The sequence below is a fragment of the Rhopilema esculentum genome, chromosome 8, assembly GCF_057945365.1.
Source record: "Rhopilema esculentum isolate cy_ngs chromosome 8, ASM5794536v1, whole genome shotgun sequence".
NCBI classification, from domain to species: domain Eukaryota; kingdom Metazoa; phylum Cnidaria; class Scyphozoa; order Rhizostomeae; family Rhizostomatidae; genus Rhopilema; species Rhopilema esculentum.
Window position 1 is genome coordinate 9,088,898 of NC_142822.1, and position 27,559 is coordinate 9,116,456.

General features: G+C 37.0%; 1 protein-coding gene across 4 annotated transcripts; it reads left to right on the plus strand.

The window, feature by feature from the left end:
* The first annotated feature begins 222 nt into the window (after positions 1-222).
* Positions 223-26,472, plus strand: LOC135694483 (uncharacterized). 4 transcript variants are annotated; one of them, XM_065213245.2, is made up of 10 exons: positions 223-1,226; positions 12,415-15,080; positions 15,748-15,829; positions 16,830-16,979; positions 17,509-17,607; positions 18,210-18,323; positions 18,649-18,747; positions 20,752-20,853; positions 21,772-21,885; positions 25,176-26,472. In XM_065213245.2, exons 1-10 carry the CDS (start codon positions 747-749, stop codon positions 25,236-25,238), a joined length of 3,969 nt encoding a protein of 1,322 aa, XP_065069317.2. In that variant the 5' UTR covers positions 223-746; the 3' UTR covers positions 25,239-26,472. The 4 variants fall into 4 exon arrangements, with proteins under 4 accessions (XP_065069317.2, XP_065069321.2, XP_065069320.2 ...); XM_065213249.2 differs by lacking the exon at positions 223-1,226 and adding an exon at positions 1,253-5,150; XM_065213248.2 differs by lacking the exon at positions 223-1,226 and adding an exon at positions 5,810-6,734.
* The last annotated feature ends 1,087 nt before the right edge of the window (positions 26,473-27,559 follow it).

Sequence of the window (27,559 nt, forward strand, 5' to 3'; positions counted from 1 at the left end):
AGGTGTAAACCAGTTCAAAACATTTTCTTTACCAAAATGAAATGAGCAATGTCCAGAATTATTACATTATTCTTGTAACGGAGCACAGGTGATAAATCTTAACGAGGCTTTAAATGCTTTTATAACTGTTTGAATAACGCAGTGTTTCTGCACAATCACGTCCCGCGTATTTTGTTGTTCTCTCGTGAACCAATATTGATTTTCTTCCACATGCGTACAAAGCTTTTTCAATTCAAGGGTTTTACCTCACAGAGGACAGGAATACCGCATAGCAATTTTCATCTATACTTAAAATGTTGTTTATAAAATTGATGTAAAAGAGGTATACCCAATTCATTTCACGTGCCAAGTTGAACAGTTTGTGTCAATTTTGCTTATTGAAGATTTTCACCACACACAGCAAGATATCAAGAAAGAGAAACTGGCTTGGCTTCAGTGCGTTTTGACTCGAGAGTACAAGCACCATGATCCGCGGCTTAGACGGGTTTTAAAGGTGATTTTGTTCCGATACAAGGGTATTTATTTCGGGGCCTATTAGGGAAATTAGCTCGCTTCTAAAGTTCCAAAGGGCCGTTGGATTAATAGAGGTTGTCGTGAATCGAAGGTTTGTTGTTGTGCTTTGGAGATGCTGCAACGTTTCCCTGGGTCATCTGGTGGATCGTTGTGAAACAGTTCAAGTTCTTCGACTAAACAGGGTGCTAGTGTATCTTCTGTCCGGTAAACATGTCAAGTAAAATGTTACGAACATGAGTCTACCACGAAACAAGATACAGCGTGGTTGGACAGACGGAGATCAGCTTTCTGCTGGTCGGAAATATCACTCCTACACCGACATCAACAACCAGATATCAGGGTACAACCCAACACAGAGATGGAAGGACCAAAAATATTCCCAAACAGTTGATCGCCAAATGCTGAAACCAAAGCCAACCAGAGCAATCGTGGACTATGGTTTCCTGAGAGAAATACTGGGTATTCAGATGCCAATGGGCTCGAGGAAACGATCTGCAAACGAGTGTTTCTTGAGCGAGGAGCTGAAGCAGGCTGTCGTTAAACTACGTAAGGAAGTTAAGGATCTGAAGCTTGAAATAAAGGACAAGAATTGGCTCAAAACACTTGAGGATTTGGGGGATTTGAATGATATGGAAACAGATTTCCTCGAAGCCTTGTATATGCTACGTAATGCCTACAAAAATGGTGCATTTTCGAGTACACAATCAATCAAGGTAGGTCAACTGCCCATTTTGAATTCCCTGTCTTTCGTCACCTGCTTTCAGCAGTCACAGTTGAGCCCGATCATCAAATTCCCTTCCTTTTCCCGCTATCTAAACATCAACCAACGCTCTTGTTTTGTCATCTCTATAAGGCCTTACTTTTCAATTGAACTTTTAATATTAAATACAAATACCTTTGACAGGCTCATTATTTTTACTTGCTGAGTGACTGAATGTAAACGTCCCTAAACTAAACATAAGCAAGTCATTTTAAAATTTGATTTATAACAAGAACGGAAAAACACATCCAATGTTTCTTAAACAGTTTCATGTTTTTCACATTTTTTGGCCTGGCTCAACAAAATTTAACATTTTAGTTCGTTTTTTAATATATACTTGATCGTGTTCTAGTTCTCCTGGTTTCATTTTTGCCTCGAAGAGCCTATGTTTTCCAAATCGGAAACTGAAACAAACGAAATTAAAATAAAATGCAATTAAGTTCTTATATTTGCCTTCAAAAGACATTTTCTGTTGCACTTTCTAGTTCACTGTACGGTTGGTTGACCCAGAAGTGAATAATTTTAATCTCCTTTATGCGTTGACTAGGAGCAGTTTCAAGGGATAAAGGAACACGATAATCACTATTATCAACAATTGTTCGAGGAAACGTGAAAGGAGATAATAATCCATTGTTTTGAAACCTTCAATTTCAAACGAAGCACGATTTATTTCTGCTGAGAAAATTTGATTGGAATATTAATGTTATTGATATTCAAACTCAAAAAAGGTTTTTCAATTTTGTTTGGTGTTTTGTAAACAAACCATTGGTACTGTAATGATTGTACCACTTTTCAAAGAAATCTTTACTTAGCTCCGCCCAACTTTTTTAACGTGCCTGAACCATTTCAAATGATCTACAAAATGTTTACAGTTCATTTTAATTGACACGTTTAAGGGTAATTTGGCTTGTCATTCAACTAGTCATCAAATGCGAAGTGCCAAATGCAGCTAATTTATAAATGATTTTGTTTTCACGTACGAAGAATAAGTACTTTATTAATCAAGGGTAATTGCAAGTTAGTAAAAAGAGCAGGAACATAGCCCCCTTTTTTAAGAGGGGTTTCTTCAGAAGTTGTTGAAAATGCCTCCCTATTTTGAGATACAGTGCCCCTTTCTACCTGTGCCACTCCAACAACTTTTCCGACGACACCGTAACAAATGACCTGTTTCTCAGCAGTTTTAGAGCGATTACTTAGCAATAAAATCTTCTGATGTAAGAAAAGTATGAACGTCTTATGATGTAAGAATATATCGGACAGTTAGTTCCCTTAGTTCGACATTTTAGCTCACTCTTGAGGAGAAGAATTTCAAAATATCGACAAAAATGTTGAAAGTACACGATTAACCTCGTTTCTGCCGCCGTTGCCTCTTTTAGCCATTTAAGTTTGTGGGGATTTTCAACAGTCTATTAAAATCATGAAATGATGATATTTTCTCCATTCAGTATAATCCTAAAAAAGATTTGGCAAGGCGTGGTTTCCTTCGACATAGTTCAGAAAGATATCGAGGCATCAAGTAACTGCAAAGCTTAGTTAAGGATATACTTTAAGGAAAATATTAATTTTTGTTTTTGACACGAATTTGAAACTTCTGTAACGTTTCAAATTGCAGTTATTCAACAGTAAAAGGTGATATTTTGTTTTGAATTTGTTTTCAACAATTTACATTGGGAGCCTTGGACTTTCTTCCTAATTTCCTTTCCATCATTAAAATTTACCCGTGTTCTTGTTTAAGAATAGACTAATTCAAGAAAATTTAGGATCGAAATGGAAAATTTAAAGAAAATTTAGACACAAAAAAGATTTAAGTATTTATAATCATTAAAAGTATGTATAGCAAGCCGGCTTTAGATATCTGAAATCCGCCATGATCTGTTTTCGATTTTTTCATTTTGGATTAGCGGGAAATTTCTTTATGAAAATCATTTCATCGCAAGCAAGAGAGTTTGTCTAACCCTGTTAACATTGTGAAATTTATTTAAATCTTCAAGCCGTCTTTTGAGTACTTGGATTTTAGCTTTACGCTAAGATTCATCTCATGAAAACAAAACAAAACTGGCTTTGAACGCTGTTGCATAGTTGCTTGAGCTTCCTTTTGTGTGTAAGTAATTATGAGCTTTCCAAAAGGCGAAAGGCCTCAGAATAGACAGTGTGGACAGGCCAATTGAAAGCTTTCTTTTGGCAGCCCATGGCTGCTCCTTCCCTGTTGAGAACATCGTGTAAAACAGGAGAATTATAGACAAAAGCTCTTCGAACAACCAAAATTTGCTTCATTCCCTTTTAGGATAAAAATATTTGTAGTGACAAAGTATGGCGCTAGAAATCAAAGTAAGAATTCCAAAACATGAGTTCATAAAAATCAGTATTTCCAAGCCTGGTTGCTCCAAATACATGGCAACGTACGCTTCCAAACCAAAGATCAGTTTGTTTGTTTTTGATTTTTTTGCTGCTACAACCACTCTTTTCGGAACTATTGTTGTGCAAATTCCGTATAACCAGGAAGATTTATTTAATTCTTCTGCTTCTGCGGAGATTTTAAAGGTCAAATTGTTTATAAGTTTGTTAATGTTGAATTACCATAGTCTCATTTTTAAGCTCTGGCAAGGTTTTTGTATGAAGTTAAAATTTGTTGTCACTAGTTCATACTAGAAATTTGAAAAGTGAGACTTGCGAATTCAATGCCATTGATTCAATGCAAAGTGCCCTCAACAACAACAGCAACAACAATAAAAACAGCATCAACAACAACTACAACGATACAATCCCGGCCAGATGGTCTTGAGATTTGCCACTCCCTCCCCCAATCAGATGTTGCCCCCCTCCCATGTTAAACTTTGTTATTTTTGTCATTGAAATAAACTTTTGATGGGGGTAGTTTTTCGTTGAGCTTTCCATGCTCATGCTACTCAGAACATGATAAAGGGTGTGCCCAAATTGAAAGTAAAGTAATGACTGGGCATTTGTAGCAACGAAGCAAACCATCTATGTATTGTTCTAATATTTATTTCTTATAAAAAACTTTGCTCGGGCTTAGTATTCAGTTTCGTATATTTTGTTGGTTTCAGTGCTAAAAATGATTTAAAAATTTCTTTAATACCAGATGAGCTACTTTTTCATGAGATAACTTGAATTGGAACATCTAATCAATCACAAGTAGCTCTTTTTTCTCTATATCTGTTTCAATTAAACAGAAAATAGGTTCTTAATCGTTATAAATATCATTTCCATCCCATCTCTAAAGGAAGGTGTTTCGAACAGATTTTTAAAGAAGCGAATGATCAGTACTATGGTTTTATAACTTTTTTTGGCTTTAATCTTGGTTTTATGGTTTATCATCTTAGCCATCGGTTTGTTATAGACGGTTCTTTTAAAAAATGAGTGTATTAATAGGTAAATACGTTTGTTCAATTCATACACTGTCTCTCGTGTGGATTTGAATATAGTAAGGTACATGACTGTTCTGATTATTATTCTGAATTCATCAGGCCCTCGTAATTAGTGTCACAGCCACAAGTTGCGTCACGATATCTTCTACTTACATATAAGTCGAAAAGAACGCTGAACTTTCTAAAGAGACAATTTGCTTGTCCTTTGTTTGAACGGAAACAAATGACCCACTCAATTGTCATTTGGTTGGAATGTCGCATAAACTTAAGAAGTTGGAACAAATAGCTTCTTCTGCATGTGCCATTAGGAGAAAGTGGTTTGGCAGCCAACAAAACCGCATATTACACTGTTGGGTTAGTCTTGTTGTTTTCATAGTAGAAAGTGACATAAATCATCGAGAGATGTTCTTCAACCCGGTCTTATTGTGGCACCAGACGTTGCCTTGTTGTGACAGAATTTGGCGTTTTGATGCCATTTACAAATAATACAGGTCTGTTAAATTCATTCTTATCTGATTAATTTTTTCTCAATCTGTCATGTTGCCTGTTGACGAATATCTCTATCTAACCCATAATGAAAGACGGCAACTATACTTCATATGGTTTCCTGGTATATGCACAAAAATTTGCGAGATTTTCGCAAGTCTTATTTTTTGCATTTTAATTTTTTAATTTTTATTAGTTCTTTCAAACAACTAGATGACGCACAAGTATTTAAGGAGGCCAACCAGCTATGTCTGTCTCATCGAAATCATACCACGAAACGTCAGAGTTCTGGTCTTTTCAAGATTCAGTTATTTATTATTTTCTTCCTTCCATTTCTTATTTTCCTTTATATTCAAGAATGTCTACTACTCGCTCTTTATAGCATTATTTATATAGAGTTATGAAATTGAAAATTGCCAGCCCTTTTGCGAGGGATGTATCACTCTTCCCAAACAGCTTACGAGAATTTTTAGTGCAATAGAATTTTTAGGGATTTTTGGTGGATTTTTCTCGAAAACAAAAGGCTTTTTGTCTACGGCGTACAATGCCTGCCAAAAGTCTTGGAACACTGACATCAATTTCCAAGGTCAAAACCAATCATCCCCCTCTCCCCCACGGAACAATGTTGGTTTACTATCGAACGGGTTAGGATTTTAGGAAGCACTTTCTTTTGCGCTTCTTTTATGATATTTCTCTAAATCATCAACATTGTTTGAGGGGGAAGGGAGCGGAAGTAGCAATTTTTTTTCATGAAAGGAATGAAAGATATCAAATGCAGCGTAAATTGGTGGGTGTTCCAAGTACTTTTGGCAGGCATTGTACGAGATTTTCTTTGAGTGATCTGCCGCTCGCCCTCCTGCACCCAGGGATCTCGACAACAAGGAGTCGCTCTTCCACAAGTAACCGCAATCTCAAATCGTTATAATTCCCTATTTATCTCGGCAAAAATATCTCAGATAGTAGGGTCACCCTTCCCTATGAAATCAGGACCTGATGCTGTTGTTTTGCATTGCTGCTTGTCGAAGTAACCCTCGACTGTATTTTCTTTGCACCATTTGCGGTTCTCGTTTTCTATGGTAGTGTTGTCGTGCCGTCCAGCCACAGCACACTCTATCTTGATTACTTCTCTAGATGTTGGCAATCAACTTGTGATTTACTTGTGGCTTGTCTAAAGGTTACGACCCCCTTACAGCACGTAGACGCAGTAACTTTGATTGGCTGGATAAAAATATACTTTTGCGCAAAGCAATTGGCCTTGGATATCCGGTTAGGCCAAAATATTTGATAAGTGGCTCCTCCGCACACAGCAAAATTGATACCTAATTCTCCACTAAGTTATATTTTACTAATCCACATTAACCGCATTATTTTTCCTCTCGCTTGGTCTTATTTTCTCGATTCAAAGAAACTGCAAAGTTAATCCCAAACCTCAATTGTTAAAAGGTTTTGTTGCAGTGTAGTGCGTCACAAACCAAGTTCAGACGCTGTTTTCAGTTGTTGCTGGTTTTGTGAAGACGTGTTTTTTCATTATGCTGTAACATGCTGCTTTGAAATACTGGATATCGCCATGAAAATGTACCAATTGATAGGTGAGCTTCGCATTGAATTGTAACGTGCTCTCGTTTCAAAATAACTTTGGCGTTTCAGTTTTCAAACCTGTTATTTCATAATGCACTTGAAGCAAGTCACATGGTTTTCAATAGGATCAGTTTTATGCTTCCTATCCATAGTTATTATCTGGATTGAAATTGATTCTGCTCTGCTTTAGATAAAATCTCTCAAACTGTACGCTCAAAATAAAACGTAATGTTATTAAATTTTAATCCACTTGGCTGAGTTATTTTTCTTATGCATCAAGCAATTGCATCTTAGGAGTAAGTTTCGCCTCTGAAGCTACTGTTATTTATACGATACGCAATTTAACTCATTCACTATAAATGATAAGATCATGCCGGCACAGTCAACTCCCATAAATGCTATGCCACACGATCAAATGCCCCCCAAAAATAAAATTTCGTTTTGGCTTCTAGATGCAAAGTCATTAACCAATCTTGCTTAAAAGAACCATTCGGTGTGAGAAACGCCGTAAGTGCATTTGATTTTTCAGTCCTGATGGTATGAAGGTAGGAGGGGCAAGGGCGGAGTCAGGGACGTTTGTCTTTAGTCTAGTAAGTCTAGGAAACCTTTTTCGTGTAAACGAGCCTTTTTTTATTGGGGCTGCCCCCTTTTTGTGCCTGGTATATGGTAGAGTTTTTCGCCATAATTAGGTTCTAAATTGCGTGAAAACTGATGAAAGAATTGAGCAGCTTCGGAGTAATTGGTTTTTTTATTCCATCCTTCTTCAACAATTCTCCTTCCCCACCTCGAGATCTCTACCTACTTCTCTGATGGAGCGATAAATTGAGCGTCTGGTAAGAGGTGCAATGATATCTTGGACAAACCCACTTCCCCTCCCTAAAAACTCTGCATATATCTGGTCTCAGCGATAGATGAGGACCAATGACATCCTGAACTATCCGATATGACTTATGCTAATACAATGTAGTTTTATCTATGTATAACATAAAATTAGAAAAATGTTTCGGTGTCTAGTTTTTTTATGAAGAAATGTAATGGCTTTCGTTCTAAGTAGCACTTAAGGAATTTTCCTTCTACGCAACGTTTTTGGTAACTGGAATGTTGAAATTGTTCCCAAATCTTTGTTTTAAATTTTGAATTTTAATTCCATAGTTGAATAAGCATGATTTCATGTCAATAAATCATGCATAAACCCACTTGTTGACCCTCTAGGCTAGCGTCATTAAAACAATTCTTTGGTTAGTGTACACCAAGATATAATAAAATCTTGTAATATATCTATGAGTTAGAGCCTTAGGGATTGGAGTGATGTCTAAAGACTTCGTTTTCTTTTGTTCTCCATGGTCAGCTTATTGTTGTCATGGCAAATATGTTGCGTGGCTACTAATACGAGGTTTAGTGACTACTATGGTTGGCTCTCGTTTTGACTCTGATTACCGGAAATCACACCCAACGCCAGGTGATAGTGAAGTGCGTTGTGTAAAATCGCCTCAGTGTAAAATGGCGACCAGAAACGGTGCTGAGAGAGAAATAAGGAGAAATAATGTATTATTTAATTGTGTCGTTCCTGATTCGGGAAGGCCGTTCTGCACTAGTGGGGAGAAAGAGTTGGATGAGATTATTATCATACGTGTTGGTGGGAGAGATCGTAAACGGGAAAATGAAACGAGAAAGAAGCAAAACAGAAAATCAAAGTTGTTTTACGTCAGCTGTGATTATCTTAATATGAACAATCAAGAAGGAAACGAGGTAGTTTTAAAGTTTTTTTGTCAGATTCGACTATAAATATTTACGAGTAAGGGTAACATTTTGTATCAACAAAATCAAGGCTTTTGCTTTTATCGCAGGCCCGAAGTGTGATCGAAAGATACATGAACATGCGAAAATTCTATCTTCAAGAAAAATTGGGCAGTCGCTTTTCTATATCTCTAGATTAATTGAACTTGCTAAAGTATATTAAAAGTAAAGTGTAATTTCCCCTGTTGGACATTTTAAAGTCTCTTGTAACATTCCACGAATTTCTTCTTTTTCACCTTATCTTTTTATCGGAGGCTTCTTACCGCTCCGTGTCGTCTTACTGCTCCGTGTCGTCTTTCTTTCATATTCATCCAATGAGGGGTGTTTTGCCATCGTACCTCTTGTGGGCTTTGTTTCTCTTTCATTTTGATGAATAGTTTCCAATTCTATATTATTGATCGATTCTGGGGAAAAAATTAATCGAACGCGTTTCCTAAGCCTATAAACAAACCTGTGCGGAGGAGAAAGTGAAAGAGGAGAAAGACAAGGGCCTTATCTAACCCCGTTTCGTTATAAGATAATGTTTGTGTTTTTTATTTGTCTATGTTTAATTCCTACGCTTTGAATTGCAAAGAGCTTGCGACTTCCCTGACTCTGGGTGAAAGTCTAGTTACGACAGGGACCCGAACCCCAGAACCGTGGAACTGTAGTCCGCGATCTTCACCACTGAGCCATCCATACCTAAAGTGTACCTGTTTTCTTATCTTAGCAAAGCAAAGGTATAGCTTACAATTTTGTTCTAAGAAAAAACATGCTACCGTTGGAGCCTTCCTGTCAGCTATACGCAATTCTCAGATTTGCACAAGGCATTTATAAAGAGGGCATTTAAAGCTATGCATGTAAGAAACCTCGAACTAACAAGCCAGTTTTATTTGTGCTACAAATGTCAATAAGATGCACTATGGGTATGTCGAGGGCTGCTATGCCAACAGGGGTGTACTTGCACTCATTCAGGATAGTTTTTTGGTTTGAAGCTAGATGTAAACTCCCATTGAAATAGCAAAGCTCTAACAGAACAAATTGCTTACAGAGAAAAGTGCGAGTTATAAAAGTTGCCAAAAAGCTGTAGAAACAAATATGTTCTTGGAGCGAATTGGAATGCTGAATTGAATGGTTGAAGAAACTTCATTATTGAATTAATCAGTTTTTTGCTATCGTTATTATACGCAACAGGCTTCTGGAATTTTATCTTTTAGTATTGGCCAAATTGTTTTGATAAGGTTGCTTTCCAATTATGGAGGGACAATTTTTAATTCAAATTATAGACACGCAAACCAATAGCCTACCGGGAGTTTATGGTTAAAGAAGGATGTTTATATTCTTTGATGAACTTAAAACGTTTTTAATGTTTATGTTTTGAAAAATAATCTACAGAACCAAGGGAACGAAGAATTTTCCAAAAGAATTTTCCAAAAGCATTTCATGTCGAACACGATACAGCGAAAGGCTTGAATAAATTCTTCTGTTTTTTCTTACTTGAGAGATTTGTTTGAGTAACCTTTGAAGAGCAAGTGCTATCCCACGTGGCTTGTTTGACCTCATATTTTGTTTATTTTTCCTGTACCTTTATCCCAAGCAATTGTGTTGTTATTATATGCCTATGAGCTTAAGGTTAATCTGGTACGATCCCATACCACAACGAAAGAGTCGTGTTTTTTAATTCAAAGTATAAGTTGACTCAGAATTTATTTTTGCGGAGCTTGTCAAGTGAACAGAACGTTTGCATAGTATTGAAATACCTTAGTATTCGATTAGCAGGGCCTAAGTAATGGCTTAAAAGAGCTGATTTGAAGGAAATATCCGGAAAATTTGTTACCTTGCTAGAATTGTAGGAAATCTCCAGTTTTAGTCCCCAAGCTTTAACGTCCACTGTGCTTCTGCAGCAACGCATCGAAAGTCTAGGTTTCATATCAAGGGGAAAGAAATGTTGTGTTCGTGTTTCTCTTTGAAATCTTCTGTAGCATATTTGCAAATCAAATTATGTCTCAAAAGTAAAACTGATTTTTCAACAATCTCTTGTCAGTGCGATCACTACGCTACAAAGCTATGGTTGTTAGGCCATCTAGACATTTTTGAATATTTGGCAGATCTTTGACATTTCGAAACACAATATCCTCGATCAATATCTACCTGGAATATGTGTACAAATGTAAGGTGGATGGCAACATCTAATCTAGAAATGTATTGTTAGGGACTTTAACGAATTAGAATTTTACAAGGATAAGAAAGTATTTTGATGCCTGCATAAGAAAGGAATCCTAAAACTTAAAAGGCAGTAGATGATATTTATATCTAAACAGAAACAGTAACACTGTAGGCCTATTCGTCATATTAAAATTTAGGCCTGAAAGTTGAAAGAAATTTCGGCTCAAAAACTTTTAACTTGTCGTAGCCGCATATTTTCAAGAATCCCCCCATTTTTTATCATCTCATTATGACCACGGGGAGATCCTTGAGTAATTGTCAGGCAAGAAAAATATCAGTCTCGCATTAAAAATTGTCGTTGAAAAAGATTGTTGTGATTGTTGAAGAAAGAAAAAAGCTTGCAAAGACCCAAGGATGAGGCTCATCAATCTTATCTTTAAGACAAAGTGCATATTATTTGAAATAAATCATATAAGTCATATAGTTTCGTGAGTTTTCGATAATTCTTTGAATTGTTCTCGGAAAAGCAAGTTTTGGTGGGAAAGTAGATTATAAGTGACTTACAAGATGTATGAACACATCAATGAGAAATTCGAACACAGGTTGAATCTTCTTCGAAAAACTGTGAACAATATTTCACTGCTATCCACGGACATACCAACAGTTTTGCCGCCTTATTATGAGGGCTTCCCAGCATGCCTTTCGTGCGTCGTGCCAGTTAGCAAATCAACAGCGTGGGAAATTATTGATTTGGTTTCTTTCGAAATGTACAAAGAAAAGCTTTTGAGAATTAGCATTGTTTTATCCCATTTCTGCGTCTTTTTGTATTGCTGACCAAGTCTGTTTCACTGAAAAATTCCCAGTCAAGTTGGTAAGACAGATAAAAGCAAAGCCTTCCGACTGTCTTGATCTATTTCAAACAACTAACTCAAAATGAATATATCATGTTACACATGCACCATTCTTATTACACCTTATATCTTTACTAAATGTAACATTGTGAGAAATGGAAGCAAAAATTATAAAAGTTAATATCCGTGTAGCATTGCAAATCACGACATGGTTATTCCCTGTTTAAGAGAGGTCCACTTTCCATTCTGTGTCGTTGCCATGCAACAGAATATTTCAAATTTTAAGAATGTTTTTATCTCTTTTGGTTCCAAAATGACCTGCAGCTGAATTCTGATCAATTTTCACTCCATTTTGAATTTTTTACCAAATTCACTCAAAAAATTTAAATTGACATCAACAAATAAGGCGCCAAACATTATGTAGCTTGAAATTGTGGAAAATATTTCAAATTGTCATGCGGAAACCGGATTTCTTTAAACTTATCTATTTGGCCGATAGGAGCAATATCATTGAAACTAGATCTATGACTGGGGCAAGCAGTGAAAAGGGCATATTTGAATCTTTGAAAGTGTGGGGAAGAATCCAATGGGAATTTGTTAGTCAACCATAAGAATATTATTGTTAACATTCTCTCTTTATATATATTTCCGTATCATTTTAATATTTTTTTTTGAGCCAGTGAAAATTTATATTTGTATCGATCTCGAGGTCACACAAAGTTCCGATCTTGTGCCTTTCCTCTTTTCAGAATTCAGATGTATAGGACAACGGGTTATTTGTAAAAAATAGAATTTAATCCCTTAAGTCATTGTTATTGTCAAATTTTTTATGAAGAAAAACGTATTGTTTAAGGTATTGGATATTGAAATTAATTGAGTTTGTTTCTCTTTTCTTTAGGACATAGACCTCGAGCAAATGTTTGCAGGTCATCCACTTAGCCAGGCCTGGGAACACAATCAGCCGTTGTTCCCAGCAATGTTGAATCAAAATCGGTCACACAGCCCGACTTCCACAGCGAGTCAGTCCGACTATTCTTCGGATGTCGAGTCTACAACGTCGTCTTCCTTTCGAAGACGTCCCGCGAAGCCGAAGATACACCTCAGCTCTGCAAGTTTCAGTGACCTCGCTGCAAAGGAAGACGAAATTCTTGTTTTGAAATCAAACGGTCCTGTCTTGACTTCTGATGATATCGTGACGTCACGTGTAAGGGAAAGCGAGGATAACGGAAAGACTACAAATCGCGTGTCCGAGCGGCCGGACAGCGCCGATAGCAGTACGAGTTATTTGAATCTTGCAGAAGAACATATCGCGTCCAAATATCTCTCGGACGAAAACAATGACCTGTCGCCGACTTCTGAACATTCCAAGAAAACACTTTTTAAGCAAGAACGGGAAACAGATATAAAACAAGGCCACTTGCGAACTTACGAAGCATTTCGATCTAATTCACCAACATCTGTGTTACTGCAGCCATTTTTCAGCCACCCCATGACAGAGGAAATATTCCATATACTAGAAAAGGTTCGCGCCTCGATATCTCCTAAACTCTCAAGGCTACAGAAACTTGAAGATGACCACAAACTGCTAGCTGTACTGCAGGTGAAACTTGCTGTTCTGCAGGAGGAGAAAAGGCAGCTTTTGAATACATTGAAACAAAGACGCAGCACCAGACAGAGCATGTCTAGCAATCACTCAAGCAAAACATCGTCACCGCTTTCTTCTCCTGTGAGCTTTCAGTCCGAGAATGACGATGCATTTATCATTCGGCCCAGTCCACATCGCGTAAAAGCGAACAAAATGACACAGACCTGTCTTGATGATGATTGTAGCAATGCTATGTCTTGTCCCCTATGCGGAAATGTGAAAATAATGACGCAAGATGAAGAAACATCATTAAAGGCCAAAGGTATTTTCAGTGGAGGCAAAAACGAGAATTCCGAACAGGATATGAAAAACGGTGTAAATTCGAATGTCGAACCTCAAGAGAAATTATTAACTCACGATGTCGAAACTAACACCGTAAACGCGAAACTTGTCGAAACGGCGATCGGAGACGCAAATGTTTTCGGTAGTGGTACTGACGCAAGCACTGAAACCATCAAGAGACGTGTAGCGGATTTCGCCATTGGGAGTGGTTTGGCGGAATTATCGTTTAGTGATGTCTCAACACAAGACTCGGTTGATTTAACTGATGTTTCTTCTCAATACGATGAATTACTTTACGAGAGTAAGTCCATTTTAGTTGGATGTCCTAGTTGTGAGTTTGCATCTGTGGCACTTCAATGTTCACCAGCTTTGCAAGACGCATCTTTCGGTGATGATATTGCAGAGAAGCTGTATGCTGACAACGAAACCCAAAGTGGTATGCCTGTTTGCGACAAATCCGTTAGTTGTATTGCCAGTATGGTTGATAATGATATGATGTGTGGATGTGGTTTCGCAGATCAAACCTCGGTTAGCTTACAGACCTCGGTTTCGACACATGATTTCTCGTGCGGCGATGGTGTTGCTTGGCTAGATACCTCAGGAGTCTCCTGTCAAGCTTCAACTGAACACAGAATTTTTGCAACGAGCCCTGTAGAATGGGAAGTGGATGAGACAGGAGTGCAATGCGATTTAGATAAAAAGACGTCACATACCATTGGAGTTGGAGAGGGTAAAATCGAAGATGTCGTTTGCGATACCTGTTTAAATAGACAATGTGCCTCTGTAGGGGTCGGGTGCTATAACCAATTAAATTTAGGATTCAAACCGAGCGGAATCGGTAATGATAATTTATGCAGAATAGATGATAATTTATGTGATTGTGCGGAGGTGGACTTGTGTGAAACTGGTGTCGGTGACTTCCCAGTGAATAATGTCGTATGCGATATTTGTCTTAATCGGACATCCGAATCAGTCGGTTGTGGAGAGGGCAGAATCGACGACTTGTTGTGTGACGCTTGCAGTAATCGGCGATTAGAATCGCGTGGATGCGGCGACGATGACGTGAATGTTGTACTGTGTGAGGAATGTGACAGGAAAGGTGAACGCAGGGAAATAGGTGTCGGGGAGGATTCTATTATCGATGTCACTTGCGATAAATGCCTAAATCTGAACAATGTGTCAGGTTTCGTTAACCTGAGTTTGTTGGAGGGCGATGACGAATCGAATCCGCAGACGCTGGTTTACAACAGCCAAAATGGCAGTAACTCACCGCTAAATGAAAATGGAGTTTCAGATAACAACAACCAGAGGCAAAGGCTCTTGTCGGATTCTTCTCAAGGTGATTTTTGTGAGGAAGTATCGAAAATCATGGCCAACAGTACCATGTCTTGGCAGATGGAGCAAAAGCCGGTGATTTGTAATTACTGTGGCAACAAAGTCGATTTGAATGATAGCAATTTAGACACTGCTTTGGTGGAAATGCGGAATAATTTTGCATCATACAAAAGAAATGGCCTCCAAGCTGCATCGGGTGTGGATAATCTTTCAGATTACGTAAATATCGAGGGAACTGAAGACAATGTCAACGGGGACGATTTATCGGGATCAGAAGTGTCGGAAGAAGAAGAGGAACAAAGGTTCGATGCTTTTTATAGGAGATTTTTGATCGTCTTGTATAATCCAAATGAATTATAGAATGCTGTTTGAAAGGTGTTTATCCTTCCTCTGGAAAATACCCACAAGCCCTGGAAAACTCTCCTTTTAAAAAGTAATAAAAATAAGACAGGGTTTGGGTGTGAAAAGTTTATTTTTCTTTAATTGGGTTCTCCTTGTTGGTTGACCGTATGACCGCCATGTTATCTGGTCTCTGATTCTAAGTTCTATAGAATGAATAAGAAACTGATAGGATAGGAAAACTTTTGGCTAAAAGGAGCCCTTGAGACAACTGCTTTAATGAATGGCTGTATATGTATTCTTCAGTTCTATATTATCAAAATTTTGTTTGATTTTCCGCATAAAAGAGTCTCAGAATGTAATAAGTAACTCAATTTGTTACGGTATTAAGTTGTTCTCAGGTCCTGATTACAATGTCTACCGGATCTTGAAAGGTTGGACCCGAGAGCGGAAAACTGACAATATGTTCGCACGACTAAAATCGTATCTATTTACATGCGAATGGCATACGGAACTTACATTTTACCAGTCTATGTGAAAGTTAATGTACAGCATTTCTTTGATTTAATTTTCAGTATGTAGATGTAATTTTTCGTTTTATTTTGACACAACTCTTGACTTCTTTTGCAGCATCAAAAACGATATTGTTGATTCTTGTAAAATGCTGCAGCAACATCTTTCTGGTGAAAAGCCCCTCAAGCAACAGTTAATGGTATGCTAGCTATAATTTGATGTTACCGCATTATTTAATTAAATTCAACTGCTTGATGGCAATTGAAATTCTCCTTTGTGCATAGTATGTTTATCTGTGAAAATCAATTTACGTTATGCCAGACTGTTGACAGGAAATTTACCTAAGCAGCAATGGCTTGGATACGCTACACTGAATGCATTTTGGTTCTGAAATATAATTCTTGTGGAAGTTTTATTCTCTTAATAAATCCTCTTTTGGTTGGTTTTTCCAATTAAACTCTTTGAATACAATAATCGAGTAACGATTTATTTTTTTCTGTGTTTTTAATATGATTTCTTTATGAAATGGAAATTCATGTTTACCTGTCTGTCATAAAATGCTCGATGACGTTAAGGCAGGGCTGACAACGAGGTTTATAGAACAGGACAGATTCTAAACTGCAACTCTGAGTTTCACGCCTACTTATAAAATTATTTTAACTGTAGTTTACTTATAAAATTATATGATTTTATGTATATGCAATTTTGATATTTAATCTTGTTCAGCCGGTAAGAAAATATTTTCGAGCATTTCCTGTCTTTTTCCTCCTTTTAATTTTTCTGTGCTTGCTTAACAATGAAGCAGTTATAAAAGATGAACATAATTTGGATGGAACTAGTAGAGCGTTCTCAAAACAGACTGGAAAAATTGTTTAAAATTTTCCTCATTTGTTTCCAATTTCAAGCTTGCAAGCTCTGGCAGCAATCTGGACAAAATAATTTTCCTCCTTTTAGCTGTTGAGCATGCAAGGATAAAGATTTATATTTCTCATCTCTTAGAATGTTTGCATTTTGTCCTAGTTAAGAAACTTATAAACGATTATGGTTTCAAGCTTAGTTGCATAATACCCAAATTTCCAAATCATTATAATGTCCGGGATTGGAAAGAGCATTGTTTTAGAGACTTAAAAGTAGAGAGCTTGTTTGTGTGGCAGAATTACGTTGCTACCCATTGATGACGTGTTACGCCTCTTTTTCAGCTGAAATACCTAGCAAATGTTGAGAATCTTTGGTTTCAAACGGTGAAAAAGAAGAGAGCGAATGCAGCTGTTGTTAAAAGCTATATTGATCTGGTTCAAAGTCGTATTCCTCAACTGCTCGATACGATTATCAATCTCGCAGACCAAGATGTAAGTATCTTTTTCAAACGCCAATCCAGACTACAGCAACCTCTGCAGAAACATAAGTCAGATTTTTACAACAACAAAATAAAATGTCTTCTCCAAAGGTCGTGGCTTCTCTTTCTGACAACCTTTGCATAGGTCAGAATTCAGGCTGGATCTGCGCCTGTCGTTTGTAATTTTGATTTTAATCTCAGTTTTTGTACTTGGCTTTTTCACAAAAAGCGGAATCTGGTTTCGAAACTCCCCAGTAACAACCATACCCCATAATTATCCCACTAGTTCAAATTGTTTATATTAACAGTATTTACAGTTTTGTGTTTGCAATCAATTATGAATTGGACAGGATGAATTTTAGCTGTTTGTAGATATTTGAGAACAAAATAAAATGAAAGCGAAATTGTTTTCTGCAATACATTACGAAGAGAAATCCATCTAAAGGGGATTTTATTCTCTAATATTGGTCGGGCGATCCTTTATGTTTTTTTCTACCTCTTAAAAGCGCCAGGGATTCATTGGAGAATGCTTTCTTTTACAGGGTAACACGGCATTGCATTTTGCATTGACGTACAAAAACACTGGAGTTGTGAGCATCTTGCTTGACTCTCAAGAATGCAATGTCGACATCATCAACAAGGTATGCTTTGCACATAAAACTGGGTTTCAGATATACATTCATTCTTAAGAATTGCTTAAAAAGATGTGACAGTTGTCAATTCCACAATGAAATGTTCCATTTTTTTTAAAATTTATTTAGATACCTTGTCTTGTTTTATCCTAAACTCTTTTGAACGGGTACTAGACTCGGTCTTATTAACGATGAATACTGAGCTAGGAAAACTTAACCAAACTGCAACTTAAACAATGCTTTAAATATATTATCCTGCTACGGTGCTATTTTTACTATGGGCCATTTTAGCATCAATTGTATCAATTGTGTGACATTATGTCTTTCTTCAAGGGCTTGATGTAAAGCTGTCATTTTTTGAATGACATAATAGAATTTCAAGGAGTCTTACTTTTTTCCATTTCTTTTAAAGTTGAGTTTCTGACACACGTTGAGTTTTTGTTAAACTTATTTGGCTTACCACAATTTGTTTCTCTGGTTGGGATCACCCCTAGTTTTACCTTCAAATTGTAAGACGGACTGCTCCATGTGAAGACTTGACAAAAATTTTCTCAAAGATTTGTAGACTTTACATAAGATTGCTAGTAAGTTAATTTTTTCGTCTCATCTAGGCTGGTTATTCACCAATAATGTTGGCTGCTTTAGCTGGATTTGACAGCAAAACGGACAAATATGTAATGCAGCGATTGTTGCGTGCAGGAGACATAAATGCAAAGAACAGAGAGGTCAGTGTCAATTTTAACAAGTGTTTCAAACAGCCTAAATATACTGAACATATTTTGACTTTATTTACTGTATCAAGATCACACATAGCCAATCGTCGAATTCACTAACCGCGTCAGACGTGAGTTCTGGTGTTAGGGAAGGAGGTCTCGAAGGATTTTTATTGGAGGGTTGGCGAGGCTAGACAAAATGGCGATGGGATGAATTTGAGCTCGAAGAAATGTATACTAAGGATTCTTTTTTGAAAAATCTACCTGTGAGTTGAATTGATTTAGTCAGCCATTATTTTCTGGTTTCAATGTTTCCTCACTTTCATTTGATCTCTAGACCGGGCAAACGCCACTCATGTTTGCAGTCAGCCGTGGCCACGCTGGAATGGTGGATTTGCTGTTGGATGCAGGGGCGGAAATCAACGAAGCCGATAATGTGAGTGTTTTTTACCATGCACTCATTTTTGTAAGACAACAAACTTTTTGGATAAAGTGTTTCAAGCATTAATGTTCTGAAATAAATTTTTATTTATTTTTGAGTTATGGCAATGAAACTTTCATGAATAGACACCTTTATAAAGTGGGACCCTCCTTATAGTAGACATCTCCTTATAGTCGACCCCTCCTTATAGTGGAAACCATCCTTTTTGTTGAAAGTGAGTATCTCCTTAAAATAGACACCTCCTTATAGTGGAAACCTTCCTTTTTGTCCAAAGTGGGCATCTCCTGTAAATGGACACCTCCTAAAAGCGGATATCTCCCTACAGCGGACACCTCCTTGTAGTGGAAAACCTTCCTTTTTGTCCAAAGTGGGCATCTCCTGTAAATGGACACCTCCTTATAGTGGAAACCTTCCTTTTTGTCGAAAGTGGGCATCTCCTGTAAATGGACACCTCCTAAAAGCGGATATCTCCCTACAGCGGACACCTCCTTATAGTGGAAACCTTCCTTTTTGTCGAAAGTGGGCATCTCCTTTAAATAACACCTCGTAAGTGGACATCTCTTTACCTTCCATCGTAGTGGAAAACCTTCCTTTTTGTCCAAAGTGGGCATCTCCTGTAAATGGACACCTCCTTATAGTGGAAACCTTCCTTTTTGTCGAAAGTGGGCATCTCCTGTAAATGGACACCTCCTAAAAGCGGATATCTCCCTACAGCGGACACCTCCTTATAGTGGAAACCTTCCTTTTTGTCGAAAGTGGGCATCTCCTTTAAATAACACCTCGTAAGTGGACATCTCTTTACAGTGGGCATCTTCTTTTATCGGAGATCTCTCAACAGGAAACATCTACAACAGACAAGCGTTTTTTCAATGCCTTATGTTCAAAGTACGAACAGTTAACACCTCTTAACAACTATGTTGTGTTATATGCATGTCTTGCTTTGACATCTTTAATAAAAGGTTTTGTGTTCTAATTACGTACAGCAAAATGTTCTATGAATGTTAACACTGATGTAATAGGTTTGTTTTGCTAAATACATCACGGTGTAAATTTTTGGGTTTTGCAAAATACTGTGATTTACTCAAATAGTTTATGAATCTTGACTCGTGAAATTCTTTTATCAATGTTCAAATTTGACGAAGTTCCAGTCTCCACATACATACAAATTTGTGATAAAGATGTTTAGAAATAAAAGAAGAAACACATTTTTCATAATTATTTCAGAAATGACCAAAAATTTTTAAGTCTGTAGAAAAACCTACCTTGAAGTTTCTAAATCTGATTATAATTCTTTCTGCAAGATGTTTCTCGAAATTTTTAGTTCAGTTTTACACAACTTCTTACTTCTGTTGAAAACTTTTGGCTTTTATTGGAAACCTTTTGGTGGAATGTATCACCGCTCGTCCCCTCTGTATAGCTACGCCCGTAGACACAAACATTAACAAACTGCCTAATAGTGTATGTACAATGGAAAGAAACCAAGTTTAATGTTGCTGGAAGGTAATCTTTCTCTTTTCTGTTCTTTTCTGTCACTTTCTTCTTCCTCTTCATCACCATCTTCCTCTTTTTTATTCTTCTACTTCCACTTCTCTTTCTAGCTTTTTTCTCTCTTTCGTTTCTGAACAGATGTTCCAATTCATTAATTTCACATTTTGCTATTGTGAGTGTCTTTATCTGTTAGATCTTTCTCGTGCATGTTCTTTTCATCGCAAGTTTTCCATTTCAGCTATAAAAAACTTTACCTATTCTGCATGCTTTTTATAATTAAAAAACTTCTTGAAATACTGAACACTTAGAACTGAAAGTAAAATGCGGTACCAAATTGCCTAGTCATAAGATACTGCTACCGGCAAAGTGTGGAGGACCGTTACTTTGTCAAATATATAGCGTAGATGTATTGAAGCGTATCACTGGAGCAACTTAGCTAATAACATATAGACATTGTGAAAGCATCTTATTTTGTATTTCCTATTAACGCCAGTTTCCTTTTGTTTTAAGGACGGTTCGACGGCATTGATGTGTGCTTGTGAAAATGGCAGTATGTCTCTTGTTAAGACTCTGCTATCAAGTCCAGATTGCGACCCAGCCAGGGAGGACCACGTATGTTGTTCCACTTTGTTTGTTCATTGAAATCAATTTCTGTTATCCATATTGACAGATCACTTTGGAGGTTGTGCTAGAGAATTTAATTTTCATGCATCTTTAGTGACTAAACTGTTTTAATGTGTCTGATTGATATCTTCTTTCTTCTATCGTTTTGCAGTCTTCTTTCTATCTTGTTTCTTAAAGTTTATACCAATAAAATGATTTCACGTCATTATTGTTCAAAACTAAAAACTGACAGTTATTATCCATTTTTTATCAAATGAAAACTATCTAATTAGAATATGTATGATTTGATACATCTTTGTGATAAAAAAGTTTAAAGTTGATGAAAGATGCAACCAGCATAATGTTGTGCCATTTTTTGTTGGTTCTATCTTTTTTTATTTATTTCCTCGACAACGCACTATTAAGTTATTTTATTGTCACTTTTCGACAGCTGTTGTTTTGTTTCGGCTTAACGTAGTTTGGCAGTTTGCATGATACAGTAGAATTTAATCAAGTCTAGCCGAATGAAATGATCATTTTCACTCTACGTTAGTGGATTGTTCTTTCTATGAAGATTATTAGATCGGATTTATCATAATTGTATCTTTATGGAATTATGAACTATTCCCAGGAAATCGCTCGGCAACTGTTGTGAAAGGAGTTACAATGCGGATGATTTCAGGATCACTTTTTATAGAAATATATTTTATGCAGCTTTAGGTCGGGCCTGCTTCCCTACGTTTCATAAAGCCTCCATCAAACAAATGATCTTTGTCGTGTTTATAGCGCTGATCGAATAACTTCCATTTTATTTTATCCTTGCCTGCCTTCTCTCTATTTTTTCTAATATCCGTTTATATAACAAGTATCAATAAAGCTAGTTATATTCTGGAATAGAAGGCAAAATTGTTTTCTTTGAAATTCCAGGAAGGAAGTACTGCTCTCAGCATAGCAATGGATGCAAAAAGACGGGATCTCGCATTGCTTATTTACGGAAGTTTGAATTTTGATGCCCGGGGAAGAATTAAGCTGACGCCTTCAGTAAGTTTCTTATACACCTAGAAAGGTTTATATTTTCATTATTCCTAACAACCTGTACAACCTGCTACAAGTTCTGGTAATAAAGACTTGCCAAGGTCCTATTTTAGTAAGAACTAACAAATATTTCAGCACTTTCCAATAAGGCTAATATTTTCAACACTCACGACCTAAGAATGTTATTTATCAGCATTGGCCCACGGCAGCGAGAGAAGTATTATTGTACTGTTCAGACAATTTTTGCGGTAACCAAAGACTTTTTAGGAGTTTTACGAGTCTTTTTAGGGTCTTGTGCAAACTTTTTGAATTGTTTCCTGGGTTTTGTGTATATTCCGTACATAGTTAAAACATTTCCACAATTTTGACACTTCAAAATTTGTTACATAACTCAAACAAGTATTCAGATATTCCCTAGCAAAAGATCCAATTTTCACGCAAATTTTCGTAAGAAATTCAAATTGAAGGGGCTGTGTCGCGGTTTTGTAAACAAACCAAATACAAGGGACATTGTGCGTTTTTAGCCTGACTTGCACATTGGGATAATGGCGGATGGTGCTCCGGTGCATCGATAAGCTCGATAAAGTGTATTTTCTGAGCGTATTTACCGAACATGGAATGGACAATTGCTATATTTCAGCATATTTACCGACAATCGAAACGATAAGTGTATGTTAATTTGGTCTAGGCTAGGGAAATGAAGCTTCATTCAATCATGGCGAAGATATTCCGTTTGTCTTGGTGAATTTAGATGGAATTAGACATTCTACAACAAAATGATTTCTCAAAATTTGTCCAGCAAACTTAAATAATGTTTTTCGCTAATAATTTTCATCGGTAAGGTTGGTTTTTTGATGTAATTTCGGCCAATTTCTATAAACAGCTCCATGCGAGTTGCGGTATCCTAGCCGTAAAAGTGGCCTTTGTTTTTTTGTATCGCCATCCTTTATCCAAAGAAATATGGTGACAAGACTGAAGAAAGAACCTTTATTATTCGTTTCCTTTCATAAAACATCCAAAAAGCAAAAGGTTTGCACGATGAGCACGGATACCTAAACAACTTTCGCAAACTGGCGTGTTGCCACGCGGGATGTCCTGCTGATACTGCCCCTTTAAGTTTAACTCGAATTTATTTTAATTTGGCCGTCGACTTTTTTGAATTTAAGTTGACCAAGTCGTTCTCTTCAAAAGTCAGTCATTATTTGACATTACCATCAACTGTTGATTTGTTAGGACTCATATGTTTGAATATTTCAAAGCAGTTTTAATGTTATCGAATTTGATAGCGCCTAAAGGCATTTGGATTCAAAACTTAATAAGATCAGCGATCTCTTCACCTTCCTTCCACAATAACAGTGCCTCTTCTGTCATTTTCGTATTCAGATAATTTTTCGTGCGCTAGATTTATTCCCTGGTGCAACGAAGTTTGATTCTCTGGTGTAATCGAATTTGTCAAAAAAATGTCAAAATAGATCCGCTTTGGTCCAGGAGGACGATAAAAGGACAAATAGAGAGTGAATTTAAAGCCCAAGGTCCATAATCCCACGCTAAATATAGCACTGGCTCATCATTAGTGGCTGCAGTAATATGACCTTTCACCTCAATATCCCATAGAACGTCCCCTTTTAATCCTTTTGTGTGCAGTGGGGATTGGAATTTTCATATTAAAGATTTCTCTGTATTTTGAATTCATACTCAGTATTTCTTAATAAAAAGACACGGGGTGGCATTTTAGTGACACATCCAAGATACATGCTCCAAAAATCAGTGGAAAAAAGTTCCAAATATCAACATGGGACTGTAAAGGAAATTTTAGGAGTAGAGTACATAACTCAGTCAGACAGCAATAACTTTAACGGAAAGGATTAAATTATGCAAAAGAACCTTTTACCCATGTAAGCTCTATTTTTGTTGAAATTAAAGCATTTCTAAGAAATAGTTTTTTTTTATTAAAGTTTTTGAAGGATTGGAGAGCTTTGTAGCCCAGATTCAGATTATCCAGATTCCAACCCTTTTTATCCGTATTGTCTTTTAGTATGATCTCAAAAAAAATTTATGAAAAATGCCCAAACCTAGGTTTAGTATTGAAATAACCACATAATATATAGCTGGTTATGAATAAAGCCAATATGCGCTCTGTCTTTGCGGTTGATTTATAGACTTAAATTGTAAAGATGAACCCCATTCTAGAACATTAGCTGTTTTAGTTCCTTGCCACTCCATTGGTGAGTTGGGTAATACGGTGATCTGAGAGGGAGAAAAAGGACCATAAGGCACCAATCTGTGATGAAGTACTATATTTTTACCGAAATCAAATTTTTTTGGCTCTAGTTTAAATTTCTTTCCCCCTTTTTAAAGTTTGTTTATGGGTCGTGACAAAGATTCCCTCCTGATTTCCCTCTTGCGTTTAAGGCCATGTTGCGAGGTATTTCACGAACAAACCTCCTTGAAATGAAAAGAATATCAAGGTACACTGATAAACTATCGCGTGAAGTGTGATTTCAAGACCCTTTTTGGAGCCTCTTCTCTTTCTCTCGATTCACTTAGAAGGTAGCACTTTTATCTTTAGCGCCATCTGTTGTACTGGTATGATTAAGAGCTGATGAAACCTGCTGTCTTTCTATCTCCTTACTTCGTCGTAAGGCCTAGATTTTCTCCTATGGACCGGATGTAAATACATCTATGAATCGAAGTTGAATTATGTATCAGGGAGATATCGACAAGCTAACTAGTCACTCAGTGTACCCTGTGTTTGACACATACATGGATCTAGATTTTGGCGCATTACCTTGAAATATTCGTTGGAAGGTCTAAAGTAAATTTTGCAACAGAAATGATATGCCTTTCTAAAGAGTAGCTTGTAAAAGCATTGTTTTATTTTATTCAGTTTTAAATATACAAAATAGAATATTGTCTGTCTGTCTGTCTGTCTGTCTGTCTGTCTGTCTGTCTGTCTGTCTGTCTGTCTGTCTGTCTGTCTGTCTGTCTGTCTGTCTGTCTGTCTGTCTGTCTGTCTGTCTGTCTGTCTGTCTGTCTGTCTGTCTGTCTGTCTGTCTGTCTGTCTGTCTGTCTGTTTGTCTGTTTGTCTGTCTGTCTGTCTGTCTGTCTGTCTGTCTGTCTGTCTGTCTGTCTGTCTGTCTGTCTGTCTGTCTGTCTGTCTGTCTGTCTGTCTGTTTGTTTGTTTGTTTGTTTGTTTGTTTGTTTGTTTGTTTGTTTGTTTGTAAATGGCAAAAAATGATGGGAAAATCGTACCAGTTTGAAATTGTGAAAAATTTATTTGCCCACTTTTTTTCTAGAAACAATCTTTACTTGGACTTGGTACAAGAAGATCACCATCGCCAGCAGTTGGAAAACTATGATTTTTGACGAAGGCATCTACTCATGCAGACATCTATTCATCTACTGATTTATTTTGGACAGTGTAATCATCAAAACCCTGGAATAGACGACCATGAGGTTGGGACTAGGTCGTGTCTGTTTAGTACTTATTGAATCAAAGCCTCTTAATTTCCTACGATAACAGTATATAAATTTTTGTGTTAAGCATAGCATAAGTAGAGCGGATATGTCAGAAACTCTTGTTCGTTGGCCCGTGTGTCGTCATAAAAGTTGTCTCAAGCAGACGCCAGCAATAAAGGATCTATGTTTGTGAATGTGATTTTTAGCTTTTGCTTTTATACTGGCCCAATTTTGCACTTACCCAGTCTTGATGGTGGTATTATTTACATTGCTTTCTCTGGCACAGATGGTGGAGTAATTTTAGGGCAAGCAGAAGTAAGTATACAAAGTTCAGATTGTTGTTCAATAGACTTTAAACTTTCAGTCACCCCTCTAATTTTTATTTTCAAATCACCCTTCCCCCATTTTTTTAGCTTTAACGTTTTACTAGATGATGGTTGGGAACAGATGAAATTTTAGCACTGGTGCCCTTTTTTCGTCTGTGGGTTCATGGAATGATTTAATATTATGTTTTCTTAGTGGGAAGCAAGACTCTTAATTACCAGTACCTTTAGTACTATAGTTTTTGTTGTACTATTCAGATTTCCCGTAGCTTTCATGTTTCCTGTTGCCACAAAACATGGTTTAGAAATCTGCCTGTTATTTGCGTTTCTTTGTCATTTCATTCTTGCAACCAAAACAAAGCACAGCCTGAGACAGCGGGGTGTCATTACAAAAACCACAACAACAGTTTTATAAAATGTAATAAAAATCAGATTTTCGTCCTGTACCATACAACTTAATTAATTTACGTAATTCCGGTAGATTGGTAATTATTTGATACTTACAACTCAGTGAGTCTTTCCATTTGTGTAAATTAATTATGTTTCGTTCGCATATTTATTTAGATGCAAATCAAAGCAGCTGTTAATAGAATTTTATTTGATTTTGTTTTGAATATTTAGGCTTTATTATTAACTTGGTAATGATGATTATCGTGTGGTTTAACTCGAATTTGATCCAACAGATTTGATAAATTTTGTAATACCGAATTGATGTGCTTTTGGGATTTGTGTATCCTTAGATCTAATCTCAGATTTAGAGTAGATGTGGCTCGTATTAATAATTCTAGTAATGAATCGTTATAAAATCCTATTGCAAAGTCTTTCTGATCAAATCCTTTTATCTGTCTTTAAGATGCGAAAACTGTAGAAGTAGCTATTTCATCAGCCTTCAGACCAGATGGGTATCGCATTGACTTCGCATGAATCATACATTGCGAAAGCCGGGAGGCGAAACCTTCAGTCCTTTGTTTCGAAACAATACCGTCTTAAACCAATCAGTGTTGCAGAGTCATAGCACATGCGCATTAGATACAGCTGTTCTGCTGGGACCACATAACACTTGAACTTCCCGCCAGGGCTTCAAGTGATAATGCGCATGTGCAATGACCCTGAAACGGGGGCTAGTGCATGTCTGGAAGACGGGCATGATTCATCTCCCGAACAATGCCTAAAGGGAGCCTTAATGTGAAATTTGATGTGCTCCTACAACATTCGTTTGTGAAGGCAAAACACTCTGGAAGTGGCCCTGCTAACTATAATTTTAACGTGAACTGTTTTAAAAAGTGAAAAATAGTGCCGAATGAGGGAATCAATTAAAAAAAAACTATTTTATAGACATTAGGGGTGCAAATTAAAAAAGCAGTTCTCTCGAATCCACAAAATGTCCCACCTTCTTTAGGCAAAAATACTAATATTTCTTCTTTTTTAACTTATTGTATAGAATATTTCTGGTTAATTGCCATGATTTAAGGGGTTTCCTCGTGAGCAGGGCCTCCGTAACCAGTTTGGCATATGTTGATTGCCAAGGCATCTCTTTGATCATTGGTTTTTGTAAAAGATCTATCCGGTTTTTCGAATTTTGAGGGATGTCGTCCCGCACCTCATTCTTGTTCTTGTCATGGTTCAAACAGGGCCGGTTCCAGGAAATTTTCATTTGAAGCCACAGTAATTGGTGCTGTTTGAAGGAATGTATATGCTGTGTTGCTTGCCGGATAAATGTGCCTTCGACTATATACGAACTTTGCAATTTCACGGACTGTCATGCTCTTCACCAACTTTTTCTCTTGGAAGTCCTCTCTCAAAACAGTAAGCTCTGCAATAACATTCCCACTTGAAACTTTCCCCGACAACAAATGCTCCAGATCCTCTGCTTGTTCTTCCCTTAAGTTATCCCAAGG